We start from the raw sequence: 13,706 nt of genomic DNA, 5'->3' as shown, positions 1-13,706 counted from the left end.
GAAAAAGACCAAATGGTCATGCTGATCAAGAGTTATCTTTGAAGATCAACAAGGATGCTTTTTCAATACTGGTTTGCTATCACCATGTAGAGGAGCAATGCTTTTGCTATCCCACCATGTTGAGGAGCAACGCTAATCAAATAATCTTTAAAAAGATTTTTTTTTAAACAAACAATTAGAGCCCAATTTAAGCTGTCAACTCCTCTGCCTATGGGTGCTAAGGCAAAGGGTTCTCTCCTTCCCCTCCTCCTAAAAAGCAGAAAGTAACTGGGGGAAGTCCCAGGTTTTGGCTGCCTTTAGAATTTGGTACCCAAAACAGTTTATAGTCCCCAGTCAATACATAATTCAACTAAAAATTAAGTACCAACAATTTAAACTATCTAAGGCTTGCCATTTAAAATATGAAGTACAGGCTATACATATAGATTCTGTACTCACACGAAAATGTTATATATTACTTAGGAAAGGACAAAAAAATTAAAATATTTCTTACTTTGTAAGAACAATCAGACCAATCAGTTCTTTAGAGCACATTTCTTGAAATGCCCGTTCTCCATGTTGTTCATACATAGCATACATAAAATCCAGAACTGTTTCACTACGGAGAACTTTGTGGCTGATATCTGTACACAACATTATGCTGGTCTCATACTGCAGAATAGAAGTAGTGAAGCCTGTCCAAATCATCAACCTGTCCAAAGAGAGACAAATAAACAAAAGCAGCAAAAAGACCCATATGCCCAAAAGCAGTATTTATACACCTTAATGTAAAACAATTAGTGATACAACCGCCATTTTCAACTTTCTTCAATGCTGCTTATTTTCTTAGCACAAAAATTACCAAACTGTTCTAATTTCCTTCCATTAGATAAAACTAAGAAATGCAGATTTCAAAGGGCTTACAAGGATTACAATATCCACTGAAAGTATCAACTACCTGTCAAGCAGTGCTACCTTATATGCAACTGGAGCATTCAGTGCAGTCTTGGCCTATAAAAAGATTAACAGGCCTCAGTATTTTCTAACAAGTTAAGTATACACTACCGGTTTGAACTGTACTGTCCCATCTGGTTCATTGTCCTGAATGAAAACACTCCATATCTCAAGCAACTGTAACAGGGGTGGCCAACTCCAGTTCCCAAAAGCCACAAACAGGCCTGGTTTTCAGGATACCCATAATGAATTGCATACAATGGAGGCAGTGCATGCAACTCTCTCATGCGCATATTTCATTGTGGATATCGTGAAAACCAGGCGTATTTGTGGCTCTCAAGGACTGGAATTGGCCACCCCTTATTTATAACATTATCTTTTGATACAGATCACACTTGTTATTCTGAAAAGACTGTTTCCATGCAATAGATATCTAAGAGGGGACATTAAAAAATGTCGTAGGCCGAAGCCACAGGTTTAACGGGGGAGGGAGGAATTTACAACTGACAGAATGCCTTGGTACACTACTGCTGGACGGTTCCTATGAAAACTGGTGTTAAGTGGCTATAGGTTTTTCCACCTCATACTTGATATGCATACTATCAGAGAAAACATTCCCAAAATATTGAGCCAGTATCTGGATACAAGAGAGATGTCCAGAGATAATATGCTTTTAATTGTATTACCCTAAAAAAAAAAAAAAAAAAAAAGTTTTGAATGTGTGACCAATGATTATAACTGGTAGTGCACTAAAGATATAAGACACATGAGATTTATGTGCATTCAGTGCCCTTATATGGTCACTTTGATAACATCCATTGAATTTCCCACATGCATTCTATTGTGATTCTCAGCTGTATTGTGGTGGTGGGGGGGGGAGAATTTTTAGTGATTTTTATCATTCCTCGCAGGGGTCTTTTTGACTTAGTATTTGTGCATAGGTCCACACACGAGTTTAGGGGTAAACTTTAAAAGCATGGCGCGCCCCAAAGCTGGGAGATTTGTGCAGAAGTTGAGCCGGCACACGACATGTCGATTTTAAAAGCACCCACATACAAATGTTTTTTTTTTCCAGGTAAGAGAGATAATTAGGTGCTGTTACAATCAGTTATGGCATTTAATTCTTATTTATGTTTCTTTTTTCTATCTCCTATTTGTAAGATAGTTAAAGTTTGTTTAATTCTATTTTAGTATATTTTAGTTGTTATTGATCATGATGTTAATGTACTTTTATTCTAATTTTATTATTTATTTTATTTCATTTCCTTATTTTATTTCTAGTTAATTATTTTAAAATTATTGTAAACCGCTTTGTTCAATCATGTATTGGTAAAATGGTATATAAATGCGTTAAATAAATAAATAAAAGGAGCAGGATGTGGGCGTGGTCTGGGTGTTCTAGGATTTATGAATGAAACCAGCGTGTAAATACTTACGCGCACGAATCTCCTACCCCATAACTTTACTTCTACTATGGATAGTGTGCAAGTACTAAAACAAAAAAAAAAAAACTAGGCTAGTCAGCATGGTTTTAAGAATAGGGGCTGAGGGTAAAAGGGAGGCTAATTAACTTGTGTGTGTGTGTGTGGGGGGGGGGGTTAGGAAGTCCTATCCTTTACCTGGATGAACTGGGGAAACTTGCGTCGGCATGTGTCCACTAAAATCCCACGTAGTGGAGGCGGCATTTGTGTGCTTCCATATACAATTGTGCACACATGTCCATGTGTACAGTCTATTTTATACTATGCGCGCACATACGCACGTATGTTATAAAATGGCTGCGTCCTTTAGCACAAGCCAGCATATGCGCGTACACATGTGCCCACGCGGCTGTTTAAAAAAGTTACCATCTTATGCTGCAGTGTAAAGATAAGTAGGTTTCATAAAATGCATGTATATCATATACATGGTTTACAAAATATTTGCGTATATCTGCTCGCAGTCATTTACTTGTGTGTATATGCCCCCACATGTATTTGTTTGAAAGTTATCCTCTGATTTTTACAGCACAATTTTATAGAAATATTTTTGACAGCAGTTTCAATTTTCGTGATGTGAAGGAAATGCAACACTTAGGAGATTTTGTCCAAAAAAGTAACAGTTTACATTTAACAAAAATAAGATGCAAATTTTTGTTCTCACACGAGGATAAATTAAACATTTTTATGAATTTGTTTGTGTAGAATCTGGTTTTAACAATTTATTTCTGGTATTTATAATCCCCGTTTACTTACTAAATACACATGTACACTTTTTTTTTTTAAACAGAAGTAACAAGGAATCAGAACATAAAGAGAGAATCCCGTCATGATTGCAGAACTTTTCCTGAATGGTATATTAACAGTTCATCTCCCATAGAAAAACAATGTACAATCATATTGGATGAGCAGACAAATCTTAAATCCTGAGGAATGAGAACTGGCAAACTCATTTGAATAGGTTTGACATAGAGAATAGTTTACACTACTATAGTTTTCTTTAGATTTTTCAGTAGCAATTTCACCAATTAAAATAACTTCTCTTTAGCAAAGGCCTGTCCATCTTCTATATTATTAGCTTCAGATAGCTGAGATATAGATGCACAGGTAACCCTTATTTGAGAAATCCTCTAGCAGGCCATAAAACCAGCATGACCCGCACTCACTGCCAAGTATAATGATCTCAGTGCACTCATATGGTTAAACTCAGTCTCCAAACACCAGTGCCATCAAGGAACACTGAACTCAGAGAGCAATCACACCGGATCATGGCTGGAAAAACGCTTCTTTTGGTACAGATACCACAGGAGCCGAGCTTCTCTCGGACCTGCCCCCCCCCCCCCCTTTTTTTTTTTTTTTTTTTTGAGCTTTATGAAAAAAAGCTGAAGAAAGGGAAAGAAGAGTTGCATACCTGTAACAGGTGTTCTCCTAGGACTGCAGGATATTAGTCCTCACACATGGTTGCCATCATCGGATGGAGCCTGGTACGGAAATCATGTCAAAGTTTCTAGAACTTTGACAGTGCACAGTAAGCATGCCCAGCATGCCCTAAATCACGAGTCCATGCGAGGACTCTCCTCAGTATCGTAACACAGAATTACGATTAAAATAAAAAAAAAAACCAGGAGAAACCCCAACTCCACAGGGTGGCAGGCAGGTTTCATGAGGATTAACATCCTGCTGTCCTAGGAGAACACCTGTTACAGGAAAGCAACTTTGCTTTCTCAGAGGACAAGCAGGATAGTAGTCCTCACACATGGTTGAATCCCTAGCTACAAGCTGCTCCCCAACATAAAAGGGGACCAACAAGCACCAACCAGTCGGCACAACAACCAAGGTGCTGTTGGTAACAGATGGGAAGACAGCCTGAACCCAAATAATGGGCACTAGGTAGGGAGAGTTGAGTTCTACACCTTAAAGAGATTTTGAAGGACAGGCTGGCCAAACCTGTTGTCACATCAGCCATCTCTATCCAGACAACAAGATGCGAATGTGTGGAAAGAACTCCCCATCGCAGCCTTGCAGATCTCCTCCATGGGAACTGCTCGCAAGTGGGCCACAGACATTGCCATGGCTCTAACAAAATGAGCCTTGACATGACCCCCAAGATGCAGTCCCACCTGGGCATAACAGGAGGAGATGCAGTCTGCTAGCCAATTGGATAGTGTCTGTTTGGCAACAGCAACTTCCAACCTATTCTTGTTAAAAGAAATAAAAAGTTGGGTGCATTGTTTATGGGCTTCTGTCCACTCCAGATAGAAGGCTAAGGCTCTCTTGCAATCCAAACTGTGCAGTGCTCGTTCGCCTTGGTGCGAATGGGGTCTGGGAAAATATGTTGGCAGGACGATTGACTGGTTTAAGATGGAAATCTGTCACTACCTTAGGCAGGAAGTTAGGAAGCGAACTCAAGACCACCCTGTCATGATAAAATTTGTATAAGATGGATAAGTCACTAAGGCCTGGAGCTTGCAGACCCTGTGTGCTGAAGTGACCGCCACCAAAAATGTAACCTTCCAGGTCAGGTACTTCAGGCCACGGGCGTGCAGCGGCTCAAAGGGAGTGCACACTAGCTGAGCTAGTACCACATTGAGGTCCCAAGACACAGCAGGAGGCCTTAGGGGAGGATTCAATTTAAGCAGGCCCCGCATGAAGCATACAACTATCAACTGTACAGAGAAGGGTGTACCATCTACACCTTGGTGGTATGCGCAAATTGCACTGAGAGAACTTTTAAATGGAGTTGGTCTTCAAGCCAGCCTCCGATAGGTTTATGGGGTAATCAAGCAGTTTGTGTGGGAGGAAGGGTTTCTGGAAGCCAGCAGGAACCAAGACACATCCTCAGAGATCAAGCTGCTGCAGAATTAACCTCTGAACATCCAAGCTGTGAGCAACATGACCTGGAGGATGAGATGCCACAGCCTACCCTGATCTTTCGTAATGAGATCTGGGGAAGTCCCCAGACTGATCGGTCTCAGGATGGACAACTCCCGAAGGACTGGAAACCAGATCTCTCAGCCTATGAGGGGCTATGAGGATCATAGTCTCTCAGTTCTCGCAAAGCTTCAAGAGAGTAGTCATCAGAGGTATCTGAGGATACGTGTATAGAGGATCTTTGCCCCAATGGTGGACAAATGCATCTGAGGCTAGTTCTCCATCTGATCTGTACAAGGAGCAGAATTGTGTCACCTTCCTGTTGCAGGGGATGCGAACAAGTCCACTTCTGTGTTTCCCCAGAGACGGAAGATCTGGTTCGTCACTCCATGGTCCAGAGACCACTTGTGGGGTCTGAAGGCATGACTCAGTCTGTCCACTATCATGTTCTCCATTCCGGCTAGATATATGGCCCAGAGTACCATCCCGTAGGACAAGCCCACAACCAGATCTGGACCACTTCCTGACCTTATGCCTTCCTGGTTGTTGACATACCACTCTGCAAGTTGGCTGTCTGGATCAGGACAATTTTGTTGGCAGACGATTTCTGAAAGCCTACAATGCATATCTATTGCCTGGAGCTCCAGTAAGTTGATTTGACACCATGCTTCCTGGGCAGACCAGAGGCCCTGGATGCAGAGCCCCTCTACATGAGCTCCCCACCTCAGGGTGGACACATGCATGGTTAGGACAATTTAGGTAGGGGAATTTTGGAAAGATATTCCCTATTCCAAATTCTAGAGAACCTGCCACCAGAACAGAGAGTCCCGGAGAGCGGAGTGACTCTGATGTGAGCTTTGAGGCTCTGTATGGCCCGGCTCCACTGCAACCTCAGGGTCCATTGGGATCTATGCATGTGTAAGCATGCCAAGGGAGTAACATGTGCTGAGCTGAAACCTACTGGCTCTGTTGAATCACCACCACTATGGAGCCAAGGTGACTGCCCTGGGGCGCGACAGGAAGGCTCTTGCCTGAGCCATGTCTAGCAGGGCTCCGATGAAGTCCATTCAAGGTGACTGGCTGAGATGGGACTTTAGGTAGTTGATGACGAACCCTATTGACTCCAACACCCACTCAACTGCATGGACCGATCGACCCCTGCCTGAGAGGCCCTCCTGACCAGTCAATCGCCCAAGTAAAGGAAAACATGCACTTCCAGCCTGCAGAAATGTGTCCCCATCAGAGCCAGGCATTCTGTAAAAACAAGTGGGGCTGGTGTTAGCCCGAACGGCAACACCCTGTACTGGAAGTGTTGTTTTCCCCCCACAAATCTGAGATACTTCCTGTGACTTAGGAAGATCTCAATGTGAGTGTATGCATCATTTTAAATCAAGGGAGCATAGCCAGTCCTTTTTGCAGGAGGGGAATTAGGCTGCCCAGTTAAGAAGTGATCTTTAACTTTTCTTTTTTGAGAAACTTGTTCAAGGCCCTCAGGTCTAGGATGGGACAAGTCACCCTGTTCTCTATGGAATCAGGAAGTACCGGGAATAGAATTCCTGCCCTCAAAGGGGCGTGGGATAAACACTGTGGATCCATCAAGTCTAGAGGGCGTGAATAAAGTGGAGGCATTCAAACACTGCACGGAGCGGCAGTAGCCACAGCGGCATTCAAACATTGCACGGAGCTGCAGTAGCCACAGAGGCATTCAAAGACTGCACGGAGCGGCAGTAGCCACAGAGGCATTCACAGAGCAGGATGCCAGTGGCCAGTAGTTGGTGTTCCACCTTCATGGAGCGGAAGGATGGAGGGCTGCTATTTCCAAATAAATAAATAAATAAATAAATAAATAAAAACAAAACAAAACAAAAAAATAAAAACAGGGGTGGGTAAGAGTATGAGGCAAGGGGGTGGCCTGCTTGTTACAGCGGTTGCTACCCCTAATTGAGCTGGATGTCACTTGGATGCAGATACAGAGCTGCTCTCTAAATTGGGTGGAGGGGAATTAGGGCTGGAGGGTACTGGAAGCCAATAGTAACATGTGGGAGAGAGAAAAAAGGAAAAAAAATGGATAAAGTGCGTAGCTTGCTGGGCAGACTTGATGGGCCGTTTGGTCTTCTTCTGCTGTCATTTCTATGTTTCTATGTTTCTTTGCCTTGGTGGGACAGGTTCAGGCACTCTGGACATTAAGAGGGTGGACAGCTCCCTTATCGGTACTTCCTGATGCACTATTTGCTCCCAAAACAGGCATGGAGAGCAATCAATTGGACATCGGTATAGAAAAACAAAAATAAATAAATAAATCTGGTGAAATACCCAATAGGTTCAATTGGTACCCTTGATGGACAATGGACAGAACCCACTGGTCCAAGGTTATACTGGGCCACAGATCCACAAAGAACCATAGCCTGCCCCCAACCAGGGGAGTGGGGGGGGGGCGGTCCAGCGTCTGGGTACAGGTGGCTGGCTCATGCTCCCTACGATCCAGTGAAAACCACATCCCGAGATTTAGCTCACCTTCCAGCTGGGGTTTGGAAGCTATCTGCTGCCCGGGATGGCCATGGGAACTTGCCCTCTGCAAATAACAGCAAGTGGCAGGAGGATAGTACTTCCTCTAGTGGTAGAATGAATTCCTCTGACCCTGCCTCGCAGACCTTCTGGCTGAGGAGAATGGGTCTGAAGTGCTGGCAGAGAGTTGCTGGAGGGTCTCATGGTGATCCAGTAACTGGGCCACTGCATCCCTCACCTTATCTCCAAATAGATTCTCTCCTGTACACAGCAAGTCAGCAAGTCTTTCCTGTGTCTCCAGTCAGAGATCAGAGGCCTGCAGCCATGCCATTCTGCAGGTACCGATTCCCGTTGCCGAGACTCTTGATGCAGTCTCAAAAACATTGTAGGTTGAAAGAACCTTGTGTTTTCCACACTCCAGGCACTAACGCACCAGCGATAAGAAGGTGTCTTGCTGCTGCTGAGGAAGCCGCTCGGCTGCCTCCTGAACTTGCTTCCAGAGGTTAAGAGATTATTGGCTTAGAGTTAAGAAGTGAAGCGGGTAATGAGCATTGCCCCCTGGAATATTTTCTGCCCAAGAGCATCCATCTCTCTGTGAACCTTCCCCAGGGGCACTGAGGCAGGGGTCCAAAAGCGTTTGGCCCTCTTGAGAGTGGATTTGGACACTACCGATTAGTGTGACAGCTGACGCTTCTCGAATCCGGTAGCCTGTTGGATGAGGTAAACCCCATCCGCCTTCCTGTTTACAGGAGGTACCATAAGGGGGTGTTCCCAGATCCTCAGCAGCAACTCCTTAAAGATCTCATGCACCAGGACTGCCACGTCCTAAGAGCCTCCACCAATTGGAGGATTTCCAGCATCTTGTGCCTGGCATCCTCCTCTGTCATCAACTGAAAAGAGATTGCCTCGGCCATCATTTGCACAAAACCCACGAAGGTTAAGCCCTCTAATGAAGTCATCTGGGCACACAAGCGGCAACCCTGGAGGTCATGCAATGCCTCTAGGCAGAGGAGAGACACCTCATGGGGGTCCATGATGGACATAGTCCTCAGACACTGGAGGCACCGGTGGAAGCCGGGTGAAGGCATGATGAACAAAAAGAAAGGGGAAAAAAAAAAAAATTATAAATCGAGAGATAGCAGGCAGTCGATGCCAGCAGGCACAGAGGCACGGCCGCCACGGGGGGGGAAACATAAGCAAAATTAAGTTTACCAAACACAGAAAAACCTGACTGAGGAGTCTAAGGGGAACTTAGAGGGACCTGGAGTCAGTCAATGAAACAAAAAAAAAAAAAAAGAGAATTGGTGAAAAGTTTTTCAAGGCAATGTGCTAAAAAAATAAAAAAAAAAAGCCAAGAGCTCACTTAACCGAGAGGCGAAAGCTCTGCAGGAAAAAGAAAGAGTCTGAAGAGGGACTCCAAATGGACGCATGGTTTAGGGCATGCTGGGCATGCTCAGTGTGCACAAAGTTCCAGAAACTTTGACATAAGTTTTCTATGCCGAGCTCTATCCGATGACGTCACCCATGTGTAACTACCACCATCCTGCTTGTCCTAGGAGAAATCAATTCAAAGTACATCTGGAGGGGAGGATAGGTAAGGTTAGCAACTAATCTACTCCACAGGCCACTCCAGAAGAGAAGCTGGAAATCCTCTGACCTAGGACAATGCTTATCTGAGAGAATGACTTTCACCACAGGAGCTATCCTTCCATACAATTCTTATTCATCTGGCCTAACCAGGCCTCAACTCACAACATAGGATGCCTGCCTACCATCTGCTGGAGACAGAATACTGACAGGTTGAAGTTAGCACATATGCATATAAGGGATGACATCAGCGAACTTGTTGATCTCCGTCTCCATCTGCTTGTCAGCAAGATAATCCATTCAGCTGGTCTAGTCTAACTGGATGAAGAGGAAGTTCATTTTAAATAATATCTGATTCAGACATTTATTTTACGAACCTGTGAGCTGCAACAGTTATAGGTTCATGTGGATTATAATAATTTCGTCCAATCTGCTGCAAGTTCATCATCTTCAAAAGTCTAAACAAAAGGCAAAACTATAAAAAAAAAAGGTCTCAACATCTGAAAAACATTCAATGCCAAGTGAACATCTTAATCTATCAGTTGTAAATATTAACCAATGTCTTCACTTCACTACAAAGTAAATCTAAGTATTGTAGTATCAAAATGCAGATTTTTTCTTTTGCCAAGGTTACACAACCACAATTCAACACAAACAAACAAAAACAAAAAAAAGTTTGCAAGGGTTAGGTTGGCCACTCAAAACATTTGTATTTGGCCAGTCCAGTGGCTGCACCGGGGCCAGGAACAAAAAAAATTTTTAAATATCAAAAATTAATGATTTTAAGATTTGCATTCATACTAGTTTATAATTATTATTTTGTGTACGAGGGAAGGGGCTTCACAACATTCTCCAAAAAGAAAGGGTAATGTTTCACTACAAGTACTATGCTGTAAGTATTTCTATCCATTTCACATTTCCTGTTGATTCATTTGTCTCCTTGCCATCAACTGTAGAAGAAAAAGGGTAAATCATGTATTTGTTTTTGGGCCAAAGAAATTAACTGTAATGTTTCTAATTCCCAAATATAAATAAATAAATAAATAAGGCAACCCAAGGTTGAAACCTGAACGCGGAGGGGGCTATAGGCAATTTTCTTTATTGATATTTGAACCCACACAGACACGAACCCCCATCCATTCTGCCTAGCAAGTTTATATACACTTCCAAAATTTAATAACTAAACAATGGAAGGAAGGTTTCCTCTTCTACAGCCCCAATCCCACTCCCCCCAAAAATAAATGCCTGTCCTCAAACAGCTAGATATGGTCTTGGGCAGATTAAAAACACCCAGCTCACTTCTGACAGCGTCCTATAGTTTTCCTTAAGTACAGTCCTTAATTTTCAATTTTTAAAGTTAGAGGTTCAGTAGTAAAGCAGAAAGGAAAATTGGTTCTTACTTGCTAATTTTTGTTCCTGTAATACCGCAGATCAGTCCAGATAGGTGGATTTTGCATCCCTACGAGCAGATGGAGGCAGAAAACAAAACTGAGGCACTGCTACATATCCAAGAGTGCTACTTGCAGTCCCTCAGTATTGACCTGTACCCAAGCCGAAGAGTAGACACCCATTCCCCTTTCCAGGGTGAACAGGTAACTCAGGGTTGGAACCCCCTGGAGTCTCTCATACTTCCAGAAAAACATATTGATAACCGCTTAACTAAAAAAAAAAACTCAACTTATTTACAGTTTGCAAAATTTCTGATATAATTACAAAACCACCAGTCTTTCAGCAGCAAAGGAACAGGTCTCTGGATTGATCTGTGGTACTACAAGAATGAAAATTAGCAGGTAAGAACCAAATCTCTCTTTCCTGTTCAGATCAGTCCAGACAAGTGGGATGTACCCAAGCACCCCAGACTGGGCAGGAACCCTAAAGACCCACGTGTAGAATACTCACCAAATGTCGCATCTTCCTGCACCCAAATGTCAAATCAGCAATGCTTGGTGAAAGTATGAAGACAGAATCATGCCACGGGCCAACATAACTCCTGAAGTGTCACCAGCTGACACTCCACCCAGGATGCTGCCTCTGCCCTGTAGAATGCACTCTCAGGCCTACTGGAATTTCACAACCCTTACGAATATAAGCCGAGCAAATGCTCTTTCAGCCAACGAGATATCGTGGCTATAGGTTTATCTCCTTTCTTCACACCACAAAAGGTGACCCAACCACCACAGGCATCTATTTTCTTCTTTTCATCCCGATGGCTATTATAGATCGCCTTCCTTTGTGCTTTTTGGGTCCGATTCATATGAAAGCCACCTTCGGTAAAAAGGAGGGGACCTTTTGCAATGTCATCCTGTCATTAGAAATTCGCAAAAAAAAGGGTCCCTGCAAGACTGAGCCTGAAGCTCTGAAATCCATCTGGCTGAACATATGGCCTCCAGAAAAACAGTCTTCAAATGTCAGGTCCTTCAAAGACACTCCCTTTAAGGGCTCAAAGGGCGCCACACAGAGCACTCGCAGAACTAAGTTGAGGCTCCAATCCGGGCATAACTACCTAAGCAGAGGACCCAAATGCTTAACTCCCTTCAGGATTCGAATTATATCAGGATGAAAGGCCAAAGACCTTCCCTGTAACTTGATCCTAAGGCAATCCAAGGTTGAAACCTGAACACGGAAAGAGCTATAGGCTAGTCCTTTAGCCAACCCCTGCTGCAGAAAGGCCAAGATGTGAGGAACATCCACACAGTTAGGGGATCCAGCCACTATTGTAGACAGTGAGACTCAAAAACCTTCCAGACACTGACATACGCCAGAGAAGTAGTAGGTGTTCTAGCCTGGAGCAATGTGGAAATTACTGGTTCCAAATATCCTTTCAGATGAAACCACCACCTCTCAAAACCAAAGCCGTGAGACAAAAATCGATCTTCCCAACCTGAAAACATGGGTCCTTGTCGCAGCAACCTTGGCAGGTGAGCTAACCTGAGGTCCATCTATCACGAGATACACCAGATCCACAAACCATGGCTGACGCAGCCACTCCGGCGCCACCAGCACCACCTTCCCTGAATGTGTCTTTATACGCTGCAAAAAATTCTAGCGACAAGTGGCCAAGGAGGAAATACATACAATAAGACTCCCGTCAGCTACGGGCACACTAGATCATCTGGTCCATCCGAGCTGACTTCCCTTCTGTGACTAAAAAATCTTGCCACCTTTGCATTGGTATGTACTGCCATGAGATCCAGCTGGGGAACACAACACCTGGCACAAATGTGATCCCAGGCATCCAGAGACAACTCCCATTCCCACGGATCTACCTGATGCCTCCTGAAGAAATCCGCTTGCACATTGTCAATTCCCGCGACGTGAAATGCCACTATTCCCTCAAGGTGACGTTCTGCCCAAACCTATAGCTGCTGAGCCTCCAGAGCCACCACGTGACTTTGTCCCTCCTTGACAACTGATGTATACCACCATCATCACATTGTCCAAGAAAATTCGAACCATCTGACCTTTGATCCAAGTCAAGGTAGAAAAACCTCCAGACAACTGATAGACCAGGTAGTCTTCGCTGTTGACCAAAGTCTTTGGGCAGACCACCCCAGGCATAACACCCCTCCCCCCCAGCCCTTGAGGCTGGTATCTGTGGTCACTACCACCCAGTCTGGAGCCTCCCGATCCATTCCCTTTTCCAAGCAGTGTCGAGAGAGAGAGCACCACCACGAGAGACTAGACCTGGATTCTCCTAGAAGAGGAAAAGGCAGGTAACACTCCTCCACAACAACAGATTCCACCTGGACAAGAGCACCTTCTGCAAAGGCCCACGAAACCAAATCCTACGTGGAGGCCATGGAGCCCAGGACCTGCAAATAATCCCAGAATTTTAGTACCAACAACCTGCGCCTGTAACTTCGACAATCTGTCCACTGTCAGGAACACCCTGCCTTTCTGGGTACTCAATCGCACTCCCAGATACTCCGAATGGGTTGGAACTAGGTGACTTCAACACATTTATTAATCCAGTGAACTCAAGGTATCCATGACTCGCTGGATGGACCAACCGCACTCTTCCTCCATCTTCGCCCAAATGAGCCAATTGTTTAGATATGGATGGATTAAAATCCCCTCTTGCCTCAAAGCTGCCGCTGCTGCCTCCACCATCATCACTTTTGTGAAGGTTCAGGGCACCATGGCCAAGCTGAAGTGGAGAGCTCAGAACTGAAAATGCTGTCCCAACACCATGAACCGTAGAAACTTTGATGGTCCCTTCGAATGGGAACATGGAGGTAATTCTCTGTCAGATCCAATAATGCCAGGAACTCTCTTCTGCAGACTGCTATCACTGTGCGCAACGTCTCCATGCAAAAACGTGGAACCCGTAAG

General features: G+C 44.1%; 1 protein-coding gene across 1 annotated transcript in view; it reads right to left on the bottom strand.

The window, feature by feature from the left end:
• PIWIL1 (piwi like RNA-mediated gene silencing 1) overlaps positions 1 to 13,706 on the bottom strand; it is a 245,590-nt gene that overhangs the window by 158,903 nt on the left and 72,981 nt on the right. Inside the window, 2 exon segments of the mRNA XM_029571500.1 lie at positions 494 to 691; positions 9,752 to 9,832. Coding sequence (XP_029427360.1) covers positions 494 to 691; positions 9,752 to 9,832 — 279 coding nt within the window.

The sequence above is a fragment of the Rhinatrema bivittatum genome, chromosome 11 (assembly GCF_901001135.1).
Source record: "Rhinatrema bivittatum chromosome 11, aRhiBiv1.1, whole genome shotgun sequence".
Taxonomy (NCBI): domain Eukaryota; kingdom Metazoa; phylum Chordata; class Amphibia; order Gymnophiona; family Rhinatrematidae; genus Rhinatrema; species Rhinatrema bivittatum.
Note: the sequence above shows the minus strand (reverse complement) of the source record. Positions and strands in the feature narration are given on the sequence as shown.